This window comes from Serinus canaria, chromosome 7 (genome assembly GCF_022539315.1).
Source record: "Serinus canaria isolate serCan28SL12 chromosome 7, serCan2020, whole genome shotgun sequence".
Taxonomy (NCBI): Eukaryota; Metazoa; Chordata; class Aves; order Passeriformes; family Fringillidae; genus Serinus; species Serinus canaria.
This window is the reverse complement of record NC_066321.1, coordinates 25,491,177-25,508,654: the sequence shown is the minus strand read 5'-3', so window position 1 is coordinate 25,508,654 and position 17,478 is coordinate 25,491,177. Positions and strand designations below refer to the sequence as shown.

Here is a 17,478-nt window from a genome sequence, read left to right as displayed (position 1 = left end):
ATAACCTCTAACTAAATCTAATTCAATTAAGATTAAAAAGAGCCTTCTCTTTGGGGAGAATACTTTATGAATACTTAGGGCAGGGCACAGGTTGAGATGATACCATAGACTGCTCAAAATACACCTTTTCCCATATTCTTCTAGTTGCCATTTGACACTAAATTAAATTAGTGTAAATGGAACACCCTGCTCAAAAAAGAGACTTTGTAGAGTTTTTTAAAGCATGTTTATGTGACTGCACATAAATGTTTGTGTAAAAAGGGAGTTATGACAGTTTATACCACAAAGGTTACAGTAAGAAAAAGCACTTCTTTATGACAATAATTCACAAATTCACAAGAATCACTTTAATATACAAAGCAATTACTACCATTCTGAAACACAAAGCAGCTAATATGTACATAGTGTTAATAAAATGCATTATAACCCAGTACAATTCCTTTTAAACACAGATAAAGCACAAAAAAAAAAAAAAAAGGAAAAAAAGAAAAAAAAAAAAGAATGCAACAGGGATGTTTCTAGATTTTTGGGAAGATGTAAAAAAGCCTTTATTTTCCCCCAGTGATGGATTTTAATTTAGTCTTTTAACTTCCACAAGTATGTGGGAGTCAAGCTCAAATACCCTGTTCTGTGCTGACATGGTCTGGGTAAAGAATCAGAAATGCAGATGAGGTGAACATACTCTTTCCAGCTTACACTACAAAGGGAGAAGAACACCCTCGCTCTGGAAGCTTCCCTGAAAAACATTGTTTCAAAACAATTTCAAATTATAAATCCAGAGTAGAAACAACTAATTTCTGAAGTGAACAACCAATCTGTGGAAAAAATCTGTGAAGGGGTTGGCTGCCAACTAGCACCTCTTCTTGTCCTGTTCCCATCCCAAGAAGTCCATTATTAGCAGCACAGTTTCAAATCTTGTATAAACTTGAAGTTGCAGAACGTTTTAAAATTAATGTTTTAATATAAATAAATGTAATTAAACACACAAAAAATGGAGTGGCACCTGGATAAAACACAACTTGTGGAGAGCACCCAAACATCCTTAGTTCCTAAGAGTGGCCATTTCTGGAGAAGCAGTTGGCTCAAGGCCTGCCATCCCCATGCTCTCACTCAGCTATCTCCCCTAATTTAGAGGAATGAGCAGCTGAGGCTGAGTGAACTGCTCGAGTCCTGAGTGCAGTGAATGCTCAGCTTATGGAGTGTGCCAGCCATGGGTCATTCCAGCCTGCCCCTGGCCCTTTCCCTGCCAGCACACAGCTCCTGAGGACAGCTGACTGCTCCTGCCTCTGCTGCTGAAAGCAGCCCTGAACTCACCACAGAGCAACTCACAAACCTGCACCTGCAGTGCCAGAAAGCAAACAGCTCATTCCCTTCATTCTGTGCTATGCCAATAGCCCAAGCACATCTCTCTGCAGGCCACAGCTGAAATACATTTTAAAAACACATTCCAAGGCAAAACACTTGAAATGCAAACCCTCTTTACCTGGATCTGGTCCCTTTCCCCCAAAGATTCACACACATAAGTCTCTATCCACAGACCTGAACCTGTCACAAGCACACAGAAGGTGGATTTCAGCAGCCTCTCTTCACCAGTCTGGCTCCTTCCAGACCAACTGAGCTTCAGGCTTTTGTAAAACCAGCTAGCAAATTACAGAGCTCAGAAAAACGAGTTCCCAGGCAGACAACAGAGAACCATCGAGGTACTGTATGCTTTTTAAAACCTGCTCACAATGACAGACTTCAGGGTTAAATGATGATCATTCCTGATAAAGAAAGGTGGTTGTGCTGTGTTTTTCTTTTCAAGCACGGTGACACATTGTCAATGTACCTTTATTTCCTGGTGTCAAATTACTGGAAAGCCTTTTGATTTATTTTCTTGGAATGCAGCTTGTAAAATCTGCAGAGAAATCTCAAATTAAGAAAAGGGGAATAAAGTGGCTGAAAAATAGTTCAGCTTTCCTTCCAAATTAACCTTCCTTTCCCACATGGGATCACTGAACTAGTTCTACTCTAAAAATAATTTCACATCCATCCTCTACATACTGCTCCAGACACCACAGGCTTGATTCCTGCCCCTTCAGCTCTCCTGCCCCTCTGAAGCAATGCCTGCTGAGCGCCAGGTGCTGATCTGCAAGTTCAATTAGCCAAGGAGTCAACTGCTGTGGAGGAGTGAATTGTGTGCAGGCAGCAGGATCACAACAATTATGCCAGAAATCTTCTCAAGCAAACCAAATTTACCTTTTTTTTTTTCCTCTGTGTTTTGTTTGTTTTTTTCTTTGAAAGTGCACATTTTAATTAAACATTTACAAAGAACATAGTGTAACAAAAATAAATACATGACCTTTTGGTTGGATCATTGGCAAATGTTACATCACTAACCAGGCTCCAGGGTAAAAAAATTACAAAAACAAGGTCTTAGAAAATCAATTAAATCCTCTATGAACTATCATAGATTTACAACCACTGATATCAAACTTGCTTTGATGGGTGGATTTGTCTTTAAACTACAAAAAGCACTGTCTGCCATATATGAAAAAAACAAAATAAAAAAGCAGGTGCCAGTTTTCACTAACAGATGACTAGTTGCTGCTGCAGTTTACTGGAAGCCCAGATTGTAAAAAAGCAACATGTGGTACAAATTTAGGTCAGAAACTATCAGGGCTGTTTTTCCTTATTAAATCTTTTTTTTTTTTTTTTTCCTGAGCCTCTTAATGATTCCAAACACCCCACCAATTTTCTGACCAATGTACAAGTACCAGAGAAGACAGTGATCTCCAATGCAAATGCCAGCTCCAGGCTAGCCAGAACTGCAGGTGTCTGAGCAGTCCTGATGAGCACAACAGGCTGAAATTGTGCTTTCAAATACAAGCAATGGTGCAGGCAACTACCCAGTGCTGGTGAAATTGCTGCCTAAGGAAGAATGCATCACCACTACCCCAGGAGGAAAACAGAAGTCTTACCAGTGGTTCCTTTAGAAAATAACACCTTAAAAACCTTTCCAAATGTTTTGCCTTTGATATATAGCTGCCAAAGAGAAAAAAAAGCACAGAAGTGAATTACTCTGGGTGGTGGTGGTTGTAAAACAACTGTTTACATAATTTCAAAAATCTTCATCAATAAAAAACAAACTTCACAAAAGCCACGAAAGATGAAATAAAATTCTTGAAAATGGATAACTGAGAGACAGCACAAAACAAATCAGTAATAAAGAGCTAGAATAACGCAGCCCAGAGCTACTGGGGTGAGGGAAAGCTTTCACACACACACACACATCCACACACACCCAGACACACAGAAAAGTAAAAATTCTTTTTCTGACCTCCATATACTATAATACTCAGCATTCCTGACTTAAAAGCTCTCAGAGCTGTAGATTATATACTGTGTGTATATATATATATGTACATATATTATACATATGTATTTTCCAAGAATATCTAAATTAAAAGAGCACCTTTGACAATATCTTAACTGCCTGATTGGTGCTGTTGTTTTGCAAAATAATGACATTACAAAAATTATATTTCAAACCAATTCTTGTTTATTATGAACGTAACGGATCTAGCCCTTTCTAACCCCCTCTTCAGGTAAGAGTCTATCAGTTCTTGAAAACTCACAACCGTGAGATATAAAACTAATCCTCCCTCCCCCTTGTCAGCATCATTTCCACCCTACTTCCAAATGGCCTTAGTTTATAGAAGCTTCTCACCCCAACCTCACTACTTGGTAAATAACATAGGAATGGATTCCTGTGTCATTTTCTTTCCCTTTTTGGGTCAATATGAATAGTAAAGCATGTATGGGTAGCCTAGCCAGCCCTCTACTTGGTCTAATACATTTTTTATTATTGTAATTATAAATGTCATTAAATAAATTTGTGTCCCATAATCCTCAGTGCAGCATAAATAAAAATAAAGATTCTTGCAGACCCCTATGTACTTTGAATTACATTCCTTTTCTTAGTGGAACTTTATTTGCTAATGAAGTCTAGGCTAAAACCACTACAGGCCACTTGCAGACCACACACAGACAAATGGGTAACACAGTTCTCCTCTCGCTGCCACACAAGTTTGCACAAACTGTGTATTAGAACCCCACCTGGGCACTCTTTTAGGCTCCCATGCCCATTCAGCCCCCAGGCTTTGTGCCCAGTGATTATCAGCAAGCTCTGGACAGTGTTCATTACCCACGAGACACAGCTCTCAGAGCAAAACCTCACATTTTTTTGCAAAGAGATGTTCTACAAAAGAAACAGCCTTAATGTGGGCATATACAGCCTTTTCTGTGTTCCTCAAAGCTGGAGGAACCATTCCATGTAATTGCAAATGAGGCCACCATGAGCTTCATGCTTTACAAGAATGCCTCCTGTATTATCAACATTTCTATTTCAGTACTCGTTCTGGAAAATGTAACCGTTTTATGTATTTGTATTTGCTGATTTTAAGAATCAGATAGTTTTTATAAAAGCACTGCTGAGAACTTAGGGTCTTCTTTAAATTTGCACTGCTAAATTAATAAATTCATCTCCCATTAAATAAAAACACAAAAATCAACTCTCTATGGCAGATAAAAATAGACCATTTATAAACATCCACAAAACTTGTGAAAGTGAATTATTTCATATTTCTGATGCTTGTGTTCTTTTCTTGAAATACAAGTGAAATTTGAAATTCTTGATAACTCCAGATGTAACAATAATGCTCTAAGTTTAACCCTGCTCCTTTTAAATTAAGTCTCTTGGAAACTGAATGCCCCTCAAATGAGAAATCTGTAACTTCTAATACTGCTTAGGTGTTTGAGACTCAACTGCCCAGAGCCTTCCAAGTATTTTCCTTACACGTCACGCTGATTGTACAACCTTTTAGAAGCCTAAAAGTGTGTGAAATTTATCTTAAAAAGATATAGAGTGAATGGGAAAAAATATTAGCTAATACTCTGCTAGGCAAGGCATTGGTATAGACCAGAGCCTTATCCATACATTTCTATACATAAAAGTTTGACCAGAAGCCCAAAGTAAACTTACTCCATCAAATGACCCGAGTTAACACAGTGAGAGACTGGCTTCAGAGGGCCAGTACACAAACCACACATGATTCTTCTGGACACATTCTTTTTGACAACTTCTGGATGTTCTTTTTCAGCATGATTCTTTTGAAGTCCTAATGCTTAATACAGAATTTTTAAAAAATATGAATTACCTTTTTTAACACCATAAATCTGGGAAAGACCACAGTTCCTCAGTGCACAGAAAAAAACCTGATCTTGCAAACATCTGAGGCACGCAAGTAATTTTCGCTGCAGGAATAGATTACTCAGTAAATCTGACCCTTTACATGAAAAAATAACCCAGACAAATTAAGAGTTTAGTTAATCTGGCCAGGTTCAAATAATCAGTGTTTTCCCTTTCAAAGCAGGAGTTGGAATATTTGTGTTTGAAGTCCTCTTGAATATTTGAGGTTGTCCTAGTAGTTGTTATCCTGAAATTTAATTTATGTATAGAAGGCAGCCTCAAAGTTCAAAAAAGAATTTAGCAAACCAGGCTGATATTTCTATTGAGTACAATAATTTCCATCGCATAAGATAGTGGTAGGGAAATAAAAACAACCTCATTGCTCGAGAGGACTTGCGACACAGACCATACTCTCTTCAGGGAGTACTTCAGTGGAGTTGGCTATGCTTCAACTGCTTAGTTGTTCTGCACACAAATAGGTAGTGCTTTAATGTGTTACCCCTGTTTACAGAACATCACAACTGCATCTTTTTTTTACAATTTTCTTTCCCATCCAAATATAATTTCCCAATGTATATCCTATGAAGCTGGTGTCTGTTTTCTGTGCATTCAGAACACCGAACGCACTTGCACACATAAACTATGAGAATCAACAACTGAGCAGTGAAGCTCATTGCAATGCATTTGTTTCTCAGGTATGGAGAAGGTTTTACTAGTCCAGGAGGGCTTAACAGAGATTGCAGACCAACCCCCCTCCTGGGCTAGTGTGAAGAAGGTCTGCTCTCTGCACACCAGGAGCGTGGCAGCGAAGCGCCCTCGGTCTGGCGTGCTGCTCAGCCGCGCATCGGCACAGCCCAGCACGAACGGGTGAAACCAGTGTGGCAACCACTGCTTCTTCATTGCACCATGCATGCTCCACCTCTGCGGCCCACCGCTCTCTGGACCAAGAGGCTGGGGTGGCTCTGTCTCTAAGGCAATGGAAAGAGCTCAGCACAAATTCTTGACATCTTTACAAAAGGACCCTCCCCAGGGTAACTTCCCAAGCGACCACTGCTACTCCTTGAAGAAGATTGGGAGACGAGAGAGAAGCCTGTTCTTCACGCTGAGACTGATGATGAAATTCATCTTGTAAGGGGAGAAGTGGAGGCAAGTACTTGAACATTCACAGTTTGATGCAAAGCACAGATGAAGTATATTCTGTAGTTGCTTCAGGCAGTTTTGCGCATAGAAAAAAAGAAATGTTTAGAAAATAAAAAGTTTACTTTGTCTTTCTGGGTATAACCAGAACCAGTCTCTATCCCACCTGGACAAGTGAAAATGAGAATCCAAAATTAATCTGATTTGTGGCAGTAAAGGTCCTTAAGTGCTTTCAACTCCTCAATCAGTGTCTTGTTTTGGTTTTCAAGCACAGCCACTCGATTTTCTAGACATTTCACATACTCCTTTTTCTTCCTGCGACATTCACGTGCTGCCTCTCTGCAAAGCAAAAAAGGCCATTCAAATCCAGAACAATCATTTGCAGACATGGGCTATAACTGCTTTCAGGCAAACCTTTACTAGTACTGCCATTTTCAGAAGATGGAGGTATTGCTAAGAAATGCAAGTGAGGAAAAACCACTGAGTTCAAAGCAACTGCTCCACTCAAATCACACACGCTCAAGATCCACATATCATTTCAACATACATATCCCAGTAAGACAGCACCGGCAAAATTATTACTATTGTGAGCAAAGGATCCTAATCAGGGATAAAATTTTGCTTGCAGGATTCATATTGGAGCCTTTAGGCTGAGTAAAATGCTGCTGCAATAATTTGACTTTATTATCATCTATTATTCTTTTTACAATCTTTAACTTCTCCCTTTGAGCAGTCCAACAAGATGGATCAACTGGTGTAAAAAAGTGCTGTATTTAAAGCATTCATGTATTTGCTCTTGACCAATGCTTTCATTTTAATAATGATGTCTGCATCACTGCAATGATACTATTAATGACTCAAATAAAAATAATAAAAAAAACCCCATGTCATTCTTCAGTCCCTGTCAGCTATGCCACAAACAGACCTCAAGACAGTCAAACTTTTAAGCCTTGCTTGTAAAGAGTGAGCTGCCTGTAGGTAACTTGGTAACATACCAAGAAGACCAGTGAAAAACACCAGAAGGTATTAATGTGCTGTTGAGCATCCTGAAGGCAGGAACTACCCTGCACAGCAATATAATGGCACCAAGGTGCAAAGCAAGCACAAGGCTCAATGCCATGGGCAGATGGGAGCCCAGGCAGAGAGCTCTGCTCCTGCAGTGCCCCTTGTCCAAGCAGCACTCTGCAGACACAGGGAAATAAACACTTATTTGCCCTGAACCCTTAGGTGCAAAGCAGAACAGCTTCAAAAATAAGAGTCTGTGTGCCCCTTCATGGCAAACACTGCACAGACTGGTGAGACAGTCAGTGTTCTGGGAAATGAGAGGACAAACCAGAACCCAGTTCCTCCCCTTATTAGATAAACAGTAGCTGTAAAAACAGAATGCATTCCATGCCAGACCTAACTGATAAGAAGCCTCTAAAGTAATTTCTGAAATTCAGCTCCACAAATGAGACAGGATGAAGAAAACATAGCCTGTAAGCCCTGAAACCCAGTCATCCATTTGTCACTCCCACAAATACAATTTCACATGCCTGCAGTGCTTCAGTAAACCATGTGTAACATTTTGAATTTAAGTAATTCTCGGCTGTTAGCAAAAGATTAAGTACTAGGGGATCAGGAAGTGCCTCCCAGTGCAAACTACTAACAAGTCTTCTTGGGTGACAACATTTTCTTCTGTGATTTTTTCCCCTTTAGGCTGTGTATATTAAGCCACCTCAAGTCTGTGTGTGCTAGTTGTTTATTATGAACAGCCAGAGTTTTGCTGAATTACAACAGAGCTTTAAAAATGTAAAATTTATACAGAAAATTTGCACAATAATATCTATGAATATTTACACTATAATCCTCCAGTAAGTACCACCTTACCATCTGCCTCTCTATCCTTTTCCCCCACTTTGCTATGGAGCTTAGATTTGCAAATATCTATTAAGCAGACAGGCTAAAAGCACCACATGCAACATGATACTGTTGCAAAAGCTGTCAATTTAACTCAAGTGGGGTAATTCCCCATTGTTTTTCTTGGCTTTCACAAACACAAAAGCTTTCTTTTACTGGACTAAGACTGATGACTAAATGAGGGTATTCTGTGATTCTAATTAATTTTTTTTCAAATGCAGAGCCTGAAAGAGTGATATCCACTATTCACTGGTATGAGAAAACCATATAAAAAGGGAGATGGGTGACATTCTGTACAAAAACCTTTTAAATAAGTGACCTCTGCTGTTCAGCATTATTTATTTCATTAAAACTCCTTGTTTAAACACTGGGTCTGCTCAAGTAAGTTTCCATTATGTTCACAGCACAGCAACCTACAGAAGATAAATGAACCTGCACATGAGTTTTTTCAGACTGATGAAGTTAACAAGGTTTTCAGGGGGTTTCCCCTGCTCAGAAGGGCAGGAAGCACTGGGTTCTCAGTGTCACAGTGGAACACACAGGCTCCAATCTGTGGCCTGTGGGTAAGAGTTCAAGCTCGGTGTGATGGGCCAGTTCAGGCCCACCCCTTCCCACTCCCACAGCAAGAGACTTCAGGAGCATCATGCTCAACTTCTCCCTACAGCTCCCTTCCTTTGCTGCTTCCACCCACTCCCACCTCTAAGCTTAGCTGCTTCTCCTCACCCGCTGGATCCTAGAGGATCAAGTCTTTACCTTTCTTTTAGCCCCTCTGCTGCCACTACTGGCTCCACAGGACTTCAATCAAAAGGAACAGCTGCTCATTTAGCCTTTGCTTGAGCCTTTCAGCCCCTGGAGGGGAAAAGCCAAAGCGGCTAAAAGAACAATCAGGAGAGTACTCATAAGGAGCACACGTGGGCCAGCAGCAAGGCTAAGGGAGAGAATCCAGCAAAGTAAACCACATGAATGTAGTAACTGAAAAAAGCAACTCATCTTGCTGTTTGTAAGAATGTATCTGCAGTCATACAAGTATCTCACCAATTACTTTTCTTCTTACTGCAACAACCAAATTCACACACCCCACAGAAGGAGTCTGACACTTTACTCCAGGTTTCACAGTCGCAACACGCAGCATTAGCAGATGTGCATTTCTGCTTTGCATTTTTAAATAAAGGCAAATTCTTCATAAAACATGGCTAAGAAAGATCAGCACTCTTAGCACTCCAGGCCTGTGCAGAGCTGCCTGGGCAGCAGCAGTGACGTGCAAGTACGTGCCTGTTCTTCATCAGACGCACTTCCCTCTTGCGCGCAGCCTCCTCCGCCGGCTGGGTGGGCAGCGCAGGCGAGGACGCCATCACCACTCCCGGTGCAATGGTGCTGGTCGGGGCCGTGCGGATCTGGTAGGTCTGCACGTCTCCTGAGGCAGCTGCAGAGACACACGGCAACAGGACATCAGTCTGGTGACAGCGCTGTCACAGCGCTGTGGAGAGCGCCTACTCTTCTCTAACCTGTCCTCTCCCTGACACAGTCACCTCTGTGACCCAGCCTGGGCCACAGCTCAGGAGGGACAGCCATCATCTGGGGCAGCACTGCCACCCCAGGCTCCCTTCATTCATATCTGCAAGGTTTTGGGCATTCCTGCTTGAAGAAGTCTTCACTTGTGCTTGGTAACTTGATTTGTCTTGCAGTATAGCTGTGATTCCTTCTCCCTTATAATATTTCTTTGCACTGCTCTGGTTTTTGGGCAATTCTAACATTTCTAGAGAAGGATGGGGTCACTATTTCTAGCTATGCTCCAAATGTCTGTCTGGAAAAGGAGGAACTGCAGGTGTAAGTATCTAACATAGAAAAAAAGGTGTAAAAATGCAGCATTTACTCTCACAGGAGACGGACAGTGCACTCACTCTGTTGCCTCTCTAGAATGAGCAAGGTCTTGGCTTTCTTTTACTTTATTCATTTTAATCTTAGGAGTGTGTTAATTTTGCCTGAGCTCATAAAAAACCACAATACCACCTAAAGAAATCATATGACCTTAAGAACACAAAAACCCAAAGATCAGTGCAGCAACAGTACTTTTCTCTGCTATGCATTTTTACTGATGCCTGGTAAACTCTTCCCTGGATAACTTTCAAATCACCTACTTCACAGTCATAGAAGCAGGGGTACATTTCTGTCATTTTCAATAAAAATTTGGTAATATTCCTGAATTTTTAATAAACCAAAGTATGTATTTTGATACAATAGGTCCCCACAACTTACTCTAAGCAAAAGTAGCTCTGCCAAGTTGAGGGCTAGACCAAAGGCACTCTCCTAAATTGTTCTATGATTCCAAGACACACTGATTGAGTGACTACTTACAAAAGTCACAGTAGGAAGAAATTATGACTTGCAATTGAGAAAAGGGAAAAATTACTAATAAATTAAAGTGCCCCTTTAGAAAGAATCAAACATCCTTCTCTCCTGTCTTTAATGCTTGCTTGAAATTTCCTATTGTTGCACATATGGGAGAACTCAGAACTCTAAAGTGGTATTAGTTTTTGCAGAACATATAAAAACATTGTGTGACAAAATGCACGAAATACAGCATGGAAAAGCAAAAATAAATATATTAAACCTCAAATATCCAGTTTTACCAATCTAAAGGGAAAGGCTCCAAAAAATATGACAAACAACTTTGTCCAGAATTTCAGTAATTTTATGGACTTATCTGTGCCAAAGCTATTAATTCTGTTTCCTGACACATTTGAAGGACTGAGGCTGGCAACTTATATCTGCACAGAGAAAATGTTACCCAGACTGAGTGGCTGTGAAGTTTCTCACCTTGTACAACAACTTGGTTGCTGGGTACGAGTATCTGCTGTCCATCTGTGGTCTGTGCATATTGTAAAATGGTGGTGCCAGGTTGGGTCGCAGCTGCATTGGTCATCGTCAACGTCTGGAGACCTTGTACTCCATCTGTGCCATTGTTAGACAACTGGATTGCTCCTCCTTGGGTGATGGCAACTGCAGACAAAAAAAATCAACCCAACATTTAAGACACTAATTCACTCATTGACTTACAGTTTTAAACCTAGGTATGGAAGAATAGTGATCTAAGCTAAATCCTTTGAACCCTTACACACCCCCAAAACAGACACATGGCTTCAATGTACATGAAAGAAATCATCCTTTGAAAGGTAAGTTTTCAAATGTTTGTGAGGGCCAAAACCCAAAGATAAAATACAAATTAGTTTCTCTAATAAAACAGAATTACATGGAAGAGCTACAACCCACCCCCAGGGAATACTTTTTAATTTGTTAAGATTTTCTTCTTGGTTGGTTTAGGTGTTTTTCTCAGTCCTTAGTTTTCATTCTCATCTGAAATTCCTCTCATCTTCTGTGCTTTATGCCCTTCAGTCTCCTCTGCTGCTAGTGCTATCCATCTTGTGTTTCACTTTCTTTTTAATTTAGCATTTCTTTTCCTTCTGATTGTGTCCCCCCTTCTCTACAACTTCCTCAGACTCTTACTAGCTGTTTTATCATTCATAAAGGGACAGTTTGGTTCAGGCAGTCTTAACTTTGCTGTTTCTTTCCTTTCTTTCCCTCAGTCCTGTCATACAGGCACACTGGGACATCACCCCTTTTGAGTCACAGAATTCCACTGTATTCCTATAAACAGACACCCCAAAACCTCAAGTGTCTGCACACACAGTTATTGTACAGTTATAACAGGAATCAGAATGAACCACATCCATTTCAATAAAATTAAGCAGGGTGCAAAGCAAAGGGGTTAAGGAGTAAACAGAGATACAAAATTTTCAAGAGATTTTAAGAGATAGCTGTAAACAAGTAGTTCTTTCTCCCTTTTGTATGTGTTGTATACCTCTCCTACTGTATGGTTAGTGTGAGACAGCACCTGTCTTATCTTTGAGGTCATATCCTCAATCATTCTTCAAGTCAAAACACTGTATCTATAAAATCCAACACAGAAAACATATACTTATGACATATATTAAGGCTGTCAATGACCTTATTTTTTCAGGACTTTCTAAAAATGTAATTGCAGATGGAAAGGTTTTTTTCTAATAATGAGGTTACAGATTTGTGAACAAGTGATCTGCCAAGAAAAAAAAAAAAGAAACTTCTGAATTCCCCCATCTAGTTCCTGAAGTGAAGAAGTTTATAATAGCATTATGGTTAGTCCCTGTTTTGCCTCAGGATGCATGAGCTGCACCAAGTGGCAAGCAGTCCCAGAATGTTAATCAAGCCTTTCAAACACTTACAATAGAAATGAGTTCAAAAGGCCTGGTTAACAGTCAAAATAAAGTGATCTTTTTTTCACCTCCTGCTTTGTCCTAGTCCAAACAACAGTTACAGAAATAACAGCTCTTCATCTTCTCATCCCCACTTACTAGCACCACTGAGAAATTCAGACTACATACTGTACTGCCCACTGCTGGTTTGGTAAATGGGAGTTGGCACCGTGACAGTGGCGATGGCAGGTGCTGCTGTTTCCTCTTCCGACTTTTCTTCTTCGATCCTTGGCACTCCTGGGGCGTCTGAGGACAAGTCATTCAAAATTTTTCTGGCAAAGACAGTGTGTTGTAGAGATTTTAATAAAAATTGGGGGAGAAAAATGGTCTATGTGATACACAATCAATGTGTATCAAATGGTCTATGTGATACACACACAATGCTGGGGGAAACTGTGAAGTGCAGCAAGCCAGCAAGGAAAATGTGAGTGGAGAATGAAAACCACACACTATCTTCAAACTCTTATTGGAGAGGATTGTTCAAAATGCCAAGCACTGATGGGCAGGGGAACCAGCACAGAACAGCTGTGTTTGTCAAAACCCATGATACAGCCATTACAACCTTTCCTTTTCTTCAGTGCATGTTTCTCTCATCCATTTTTATTTGTTTTCTGCTTTCAGCTATATAAATATTTGTGGGAAAAAAAGTCAGAACCTGTCTCCTCACTTACATCGGGGGAACTGCTCCATTTCAAGCACTATAAACACCTCAGCCAGAGAGGTGAGTACCAAGGGAGTTAGCAGGAATGCTTGCAGAGAGCCAGCAGTTCATAACTTAACACCTGCCTGGGAGACAATACCCAGTGTTTGAGAACAGTCTCGCAGTTATGGTCACAGGTACCCTGCCTGAGAAAATTCATGGGTAAAGCAAAGAACAGATTGTTTCATTATTTCCATCAGCTAATTATCCAAAGTCAAAACTTTTAAAACATCACAGCTACAGGTCCCACTGAACATGACTGTAGACTGACCACAGCAGTCATTGCAATTTGCATCACTGAGATCAAACACTGTCCTTCCTCAGAGGACTCAAGCCCTTTTCACTGCTGGAATATTCTATTATGTCACTGCAAAATGCACTAAATGTCCTTAGGTAAAGGGCAATATTTTCTGTAAGTCTCCTCCTATGTTTTCCAGTGGACTGGCAAAGGAATTCAGTGGCAAAGCAAACACAGCTGTAGACCCCAAGTTCCAAGACAACACTACTCTCTTAGACAAGCCTCCTAAGGCTGTGGGAGCCAGAACACCTCTGTGAAGCTGTCTGGGGAGAGCAGTCGTTCTCTCAGCAGCTTGACAAACAGAGCTTTGCTGCTGCTGCTTCTGACTTTGTGTGCATGCAAGAAACCCCAGCACTGGACAACACTGTATGAAGAACCACTTGGACAAATAAAAAAATTCCCATCCAAAGAGTTTGCAATCTAGGTGTTAGATCAGAAACTAGTGAATGAAACAGATGAAAAAAATTGGAGAGAGCTGGGATGATGAAGAACAAAATCCAAGGAGATTAAAAAAAAAAATCACTTTCTAACCTCATGTCATTATTACACTGTGGTTAAAACCTACCTTTGCCATCATAAAAATGGATTTAAGGTAAGGATAAGGTGGCAGCTTTACAAATACAGGAGCTATGAACTGATGGGACACGTGATGTACTTGAGTGGCAGAATCACAGAGGAGATTTTGTGAAAGAGGTATAGCTTTCAATCCTGTGAACATACCTGCACCTATCTTATTTTGGGGCCACTTACAGCAGGTTGAGTAATGCCAGCTGGGAGGTCTCTAAAGACAGCAGTGGTCTGGCTCAGCCTTCCTGACCTAACCAACACCAGCTTGGAGTCTGAGCTGCACATACAAGTTTTACAGCCAACAAATGTTGCTGTGTCACCACGATCTGGTTTGAAGACAGAGGCTGTGTTGTGGCACCAGTGCATGCAGAAGAGTCCACCTCAATGAGAAGTCAGCATGCACAAGCACCCTCAGTTTTGCTGCTTGTTTCCTTAGCTCTGTTGTCTCACCATATACAGCCACTCTCCCATATATAGTAAAATCGAGTGTCTTGCTGCAGAAGCAGACTGAAGGGAATCTGTGGCAGCCTTGAAGTTAACATTGCTCCTCACAAATAAAAATATATTTCCAGATCTATTATGGCTAGGGATCTTCAGCAATGATTTTCACTAATTTTGGCAGAACAGCCTTGAAGGCTGCTGGACAAGGCAGACAATCTCCCAAGTGCTAAAAAAGTACCATGGTTGGGGTATGCTCAGGCCCACAGCCTAGCTTCTATTTCCAAGGCTATGCTCATAAAGAAAAAAGGAGCATCTGAATTTTCTAAAGCAGCAGGAACTCACAGGTCACTTAAAACCTACTGAACCCCGGAGCTGTTCCTTAATGCTATTTAGCATATTTTCAGAATGAAAGTGGGATTTAGTACAAAAAGCTGTACAAAGGCTTAATCAATAAAGTAACATGACACACCACGTGAAGGAGAACCTCAGCTGGTTTTGCCAGAGGTATTTGCCATGAGAAAGAGACACTAGATACCTTTCCCTACATTCTACTCATATACTGACTTAACTTTAAACACAAACTATTTTGCTCAAGCAGAAATTCTCTCTGAGCCATGGAACATCACAGCTCCCTTAAGTCTCATGGGAGAAAGGAATTAAGTTTGATTGCTGCTAGCATTTCAGCAATAATAAAAACAAGTGGAGTTAATTTTTTGCAGATTACAGATTACACAGAAGTCCCTATTTGCAAAGCTTCAGTGTATTTTGTATATTAAGTAGTCATTAAAGCTATTTCTAAGGCATCTATCACAATGATACCTCAACTTTCTGAAACGTGGAAATTAGCATATTCTCAGCTCACTTCTGTCTTAACTGAGTGTAACTGCTGAGGTTTCTTCCTTCTCCTGCTTATCTCTTTGCATCCTATTCCACAGATATATTCCATACTCCAATTGCAAGACATGATAGAAGAGACATTGCAGTTACATGGTAAACCTAAAAATAATAAAAATACAATCCCACTGTTTGTATCTCCATGTCAACACACCCATCCCTCAAGAAATGCTTCTGCTTTAACCTCCATACCTGTAGGAGGGTCGTCTGGACAGAATTTCTCTTCGTTTCTGTGAGTCTGTGACACTGTCTACTGATTCCTGTGAATCTTCACTTTCTGCTATAGTGGAGATCTGTAAATAAGAACAGCAATCAAATGTAACAAGACACTTCCAATGCCTTCCTTTTCAGGAAATGTTGACATCCTGTGAAAAACATCACAATGCAAGTGCTCTATCTAGACAACAAACAGAAAGTAACTGCTTAGTAATAGATCCACAAAGAATGACCACAGCCAGTGATCTACCCATCAGAATGTTCTTTACAATTTAAATACTCCAATAAGAAAACTGAAACATTAATACCATATGGTTTTTGCCTTCCATGATGTTTTGTTCTCATCCATTGCAAGGAAATGAAGATTTTTTTTTTAGTAAAATTTAGGGAGAGAAAAAGTAAGCGAAATTAAGATAGCAGAAACATTTGCAAACAAAGAATATACTAGTGAAAAACCATCAATTTATAAATAATGAGGTAGATATGTTAAAGAGAGACTGCCTTTTATGGGGGAAATTGCCAGGAAAATGTCAGTACCTGAACTGTCTGGACCTGTGGAGACTGAATAACTGATGGCTGGGCAGCCTGAATTACTCCATGCACTTGAACCGTCTGCCCATTGGGCAGCTGAACTAAGGTCACCGTGGGTGCAGAAGATGTTGCATGAGCTGCTGGCATAGATACCTGCAAAGAAGAGACAGTGAGCATGAATTAGGTTATTGGAAAATCTCCTTAGTTCAGTATTTATTTTGGTGAAAGAACTAAGTCTCTTCTAGACCCCAGTCAGATGACCCAAATGTTTCAGCGTAATATAAAACCCCCCTGAACTGCCTGAGCCCAACACCTGACCTACTTCACAAAATAATCTAATGCAGAATTTCTGCAGGCTCAAACATAATTTGTAAAATAACTGACAAAAAGAAGAAAAACACAACTGCCTCTATTTTGAGGTAACCTGATACAAATACATCATTACCTTTCACTTACTTCACTTGGATACTGCTCAGACTTGGGTGCACTCCTACAGACACTGCTGAGTCAGAGGCAGAAACATATGGGAGTGAAGCTATTTTTGTTCTCACTCAGGAAAATGCAAAGAATTTGCCAGGTGTAAGAACTTAACATTTTTAGGGAATCATACCTTTCACTTTCTACAGATTAAGCCATATGAGTAGCTGGCAAAGTGCACGTAAATGAAGAAAACTGACCATGTGTTCAGACACAAAAACCCCATGAGTTTGCAGTGGAAATAAGCATTTTGCAGGCAGTCACTGTGATTATTGTGCAACAGGTCAACACAAACTCTACTTTCAAGAGTTATTTCTATGAGGAAAAATTGCCCATGTTTTAAACACAAGTGTTTCTCCAGCACAGACCTGCAGCCATGCCAACAGGGAGACACTGATGAGCTCAGCATGGCACATTATGGCTCGGGCTTTGGGGACAGCAGTAGCCACACACAGCTGTTCATGCCACACGGGGCAGTCTCACCCTGGCAGGTCACAGGACCTACTCTGGGTAGCTGAGTGCCATGCACCAAGACTGCTCCATGGCTGGGCCCACACCCAGTGCATGTCCAGAACTTCCAGCTGTCTGCTGACAGGATGCCTGGGTTAGGGGCTGAGGGCTCCTGAAAGGCTGCAGGGTGCAGCACACCCTGCCCCATGTCCCCAGGGAAGGACTGCAGGCAAGCCTGAGCTGCTCTGGCAGACCTCAGCCAGGTCTCAGCTCAATCACTCGTCAGTTTTCTTCTAGTCACCCATGTCTGGAAAACCTAACAATGCTCCAGGGTTCAGGAGCATTTAAA

At 40.8% G+C, this 17,478-nt stretch overlaps 1 protein-coding gene across 3 annotated transcripts in view; it reads right to left on the bottom strand.

Moving 5' to 3' along the window:
• Positions 1–3,518: 3,518 nt before the first annotated feature.
• CREB1 (cAMP responsive element binding protein 1) overlaps positions 3,519–17,478 on the bottom strand; it is a 35,163-nt gene continuing 21,203 nt past the window's right edge. For all 3 annotated transcript variants that reach the window (XM_050977050.1, XM_050977051.1, XM_050977049.1), the window contains 6 exons: positions 16,209–16,355; positions 15,648–15,748; positions 12,685–12,827; positions 11,084–11,266; positions 9,535–9,689; positions 3,519–6,702 (listed from right to left, as the gene is read on the bottom strand). In XM_050977050.1, the coding sequence (XP_050833007.1) occupies positions 6,562–6,702; positions 9,535–9,689; positions 11,084–11,266; positions 12,685–12,827; positions 15,648–15,748; positions 16,209–16,355 (870 nt within the window). In that variant the 3' untranslated portion in view covers positions 3,519–6,561. The remainder of the gene's footprint in view (positions 6,703–9,534; positions 9,690–11,083; positions 11,267–12,684; positions 12,828–15,647; positions 15,749–16,208; positions 16,356–17,478) is intronic.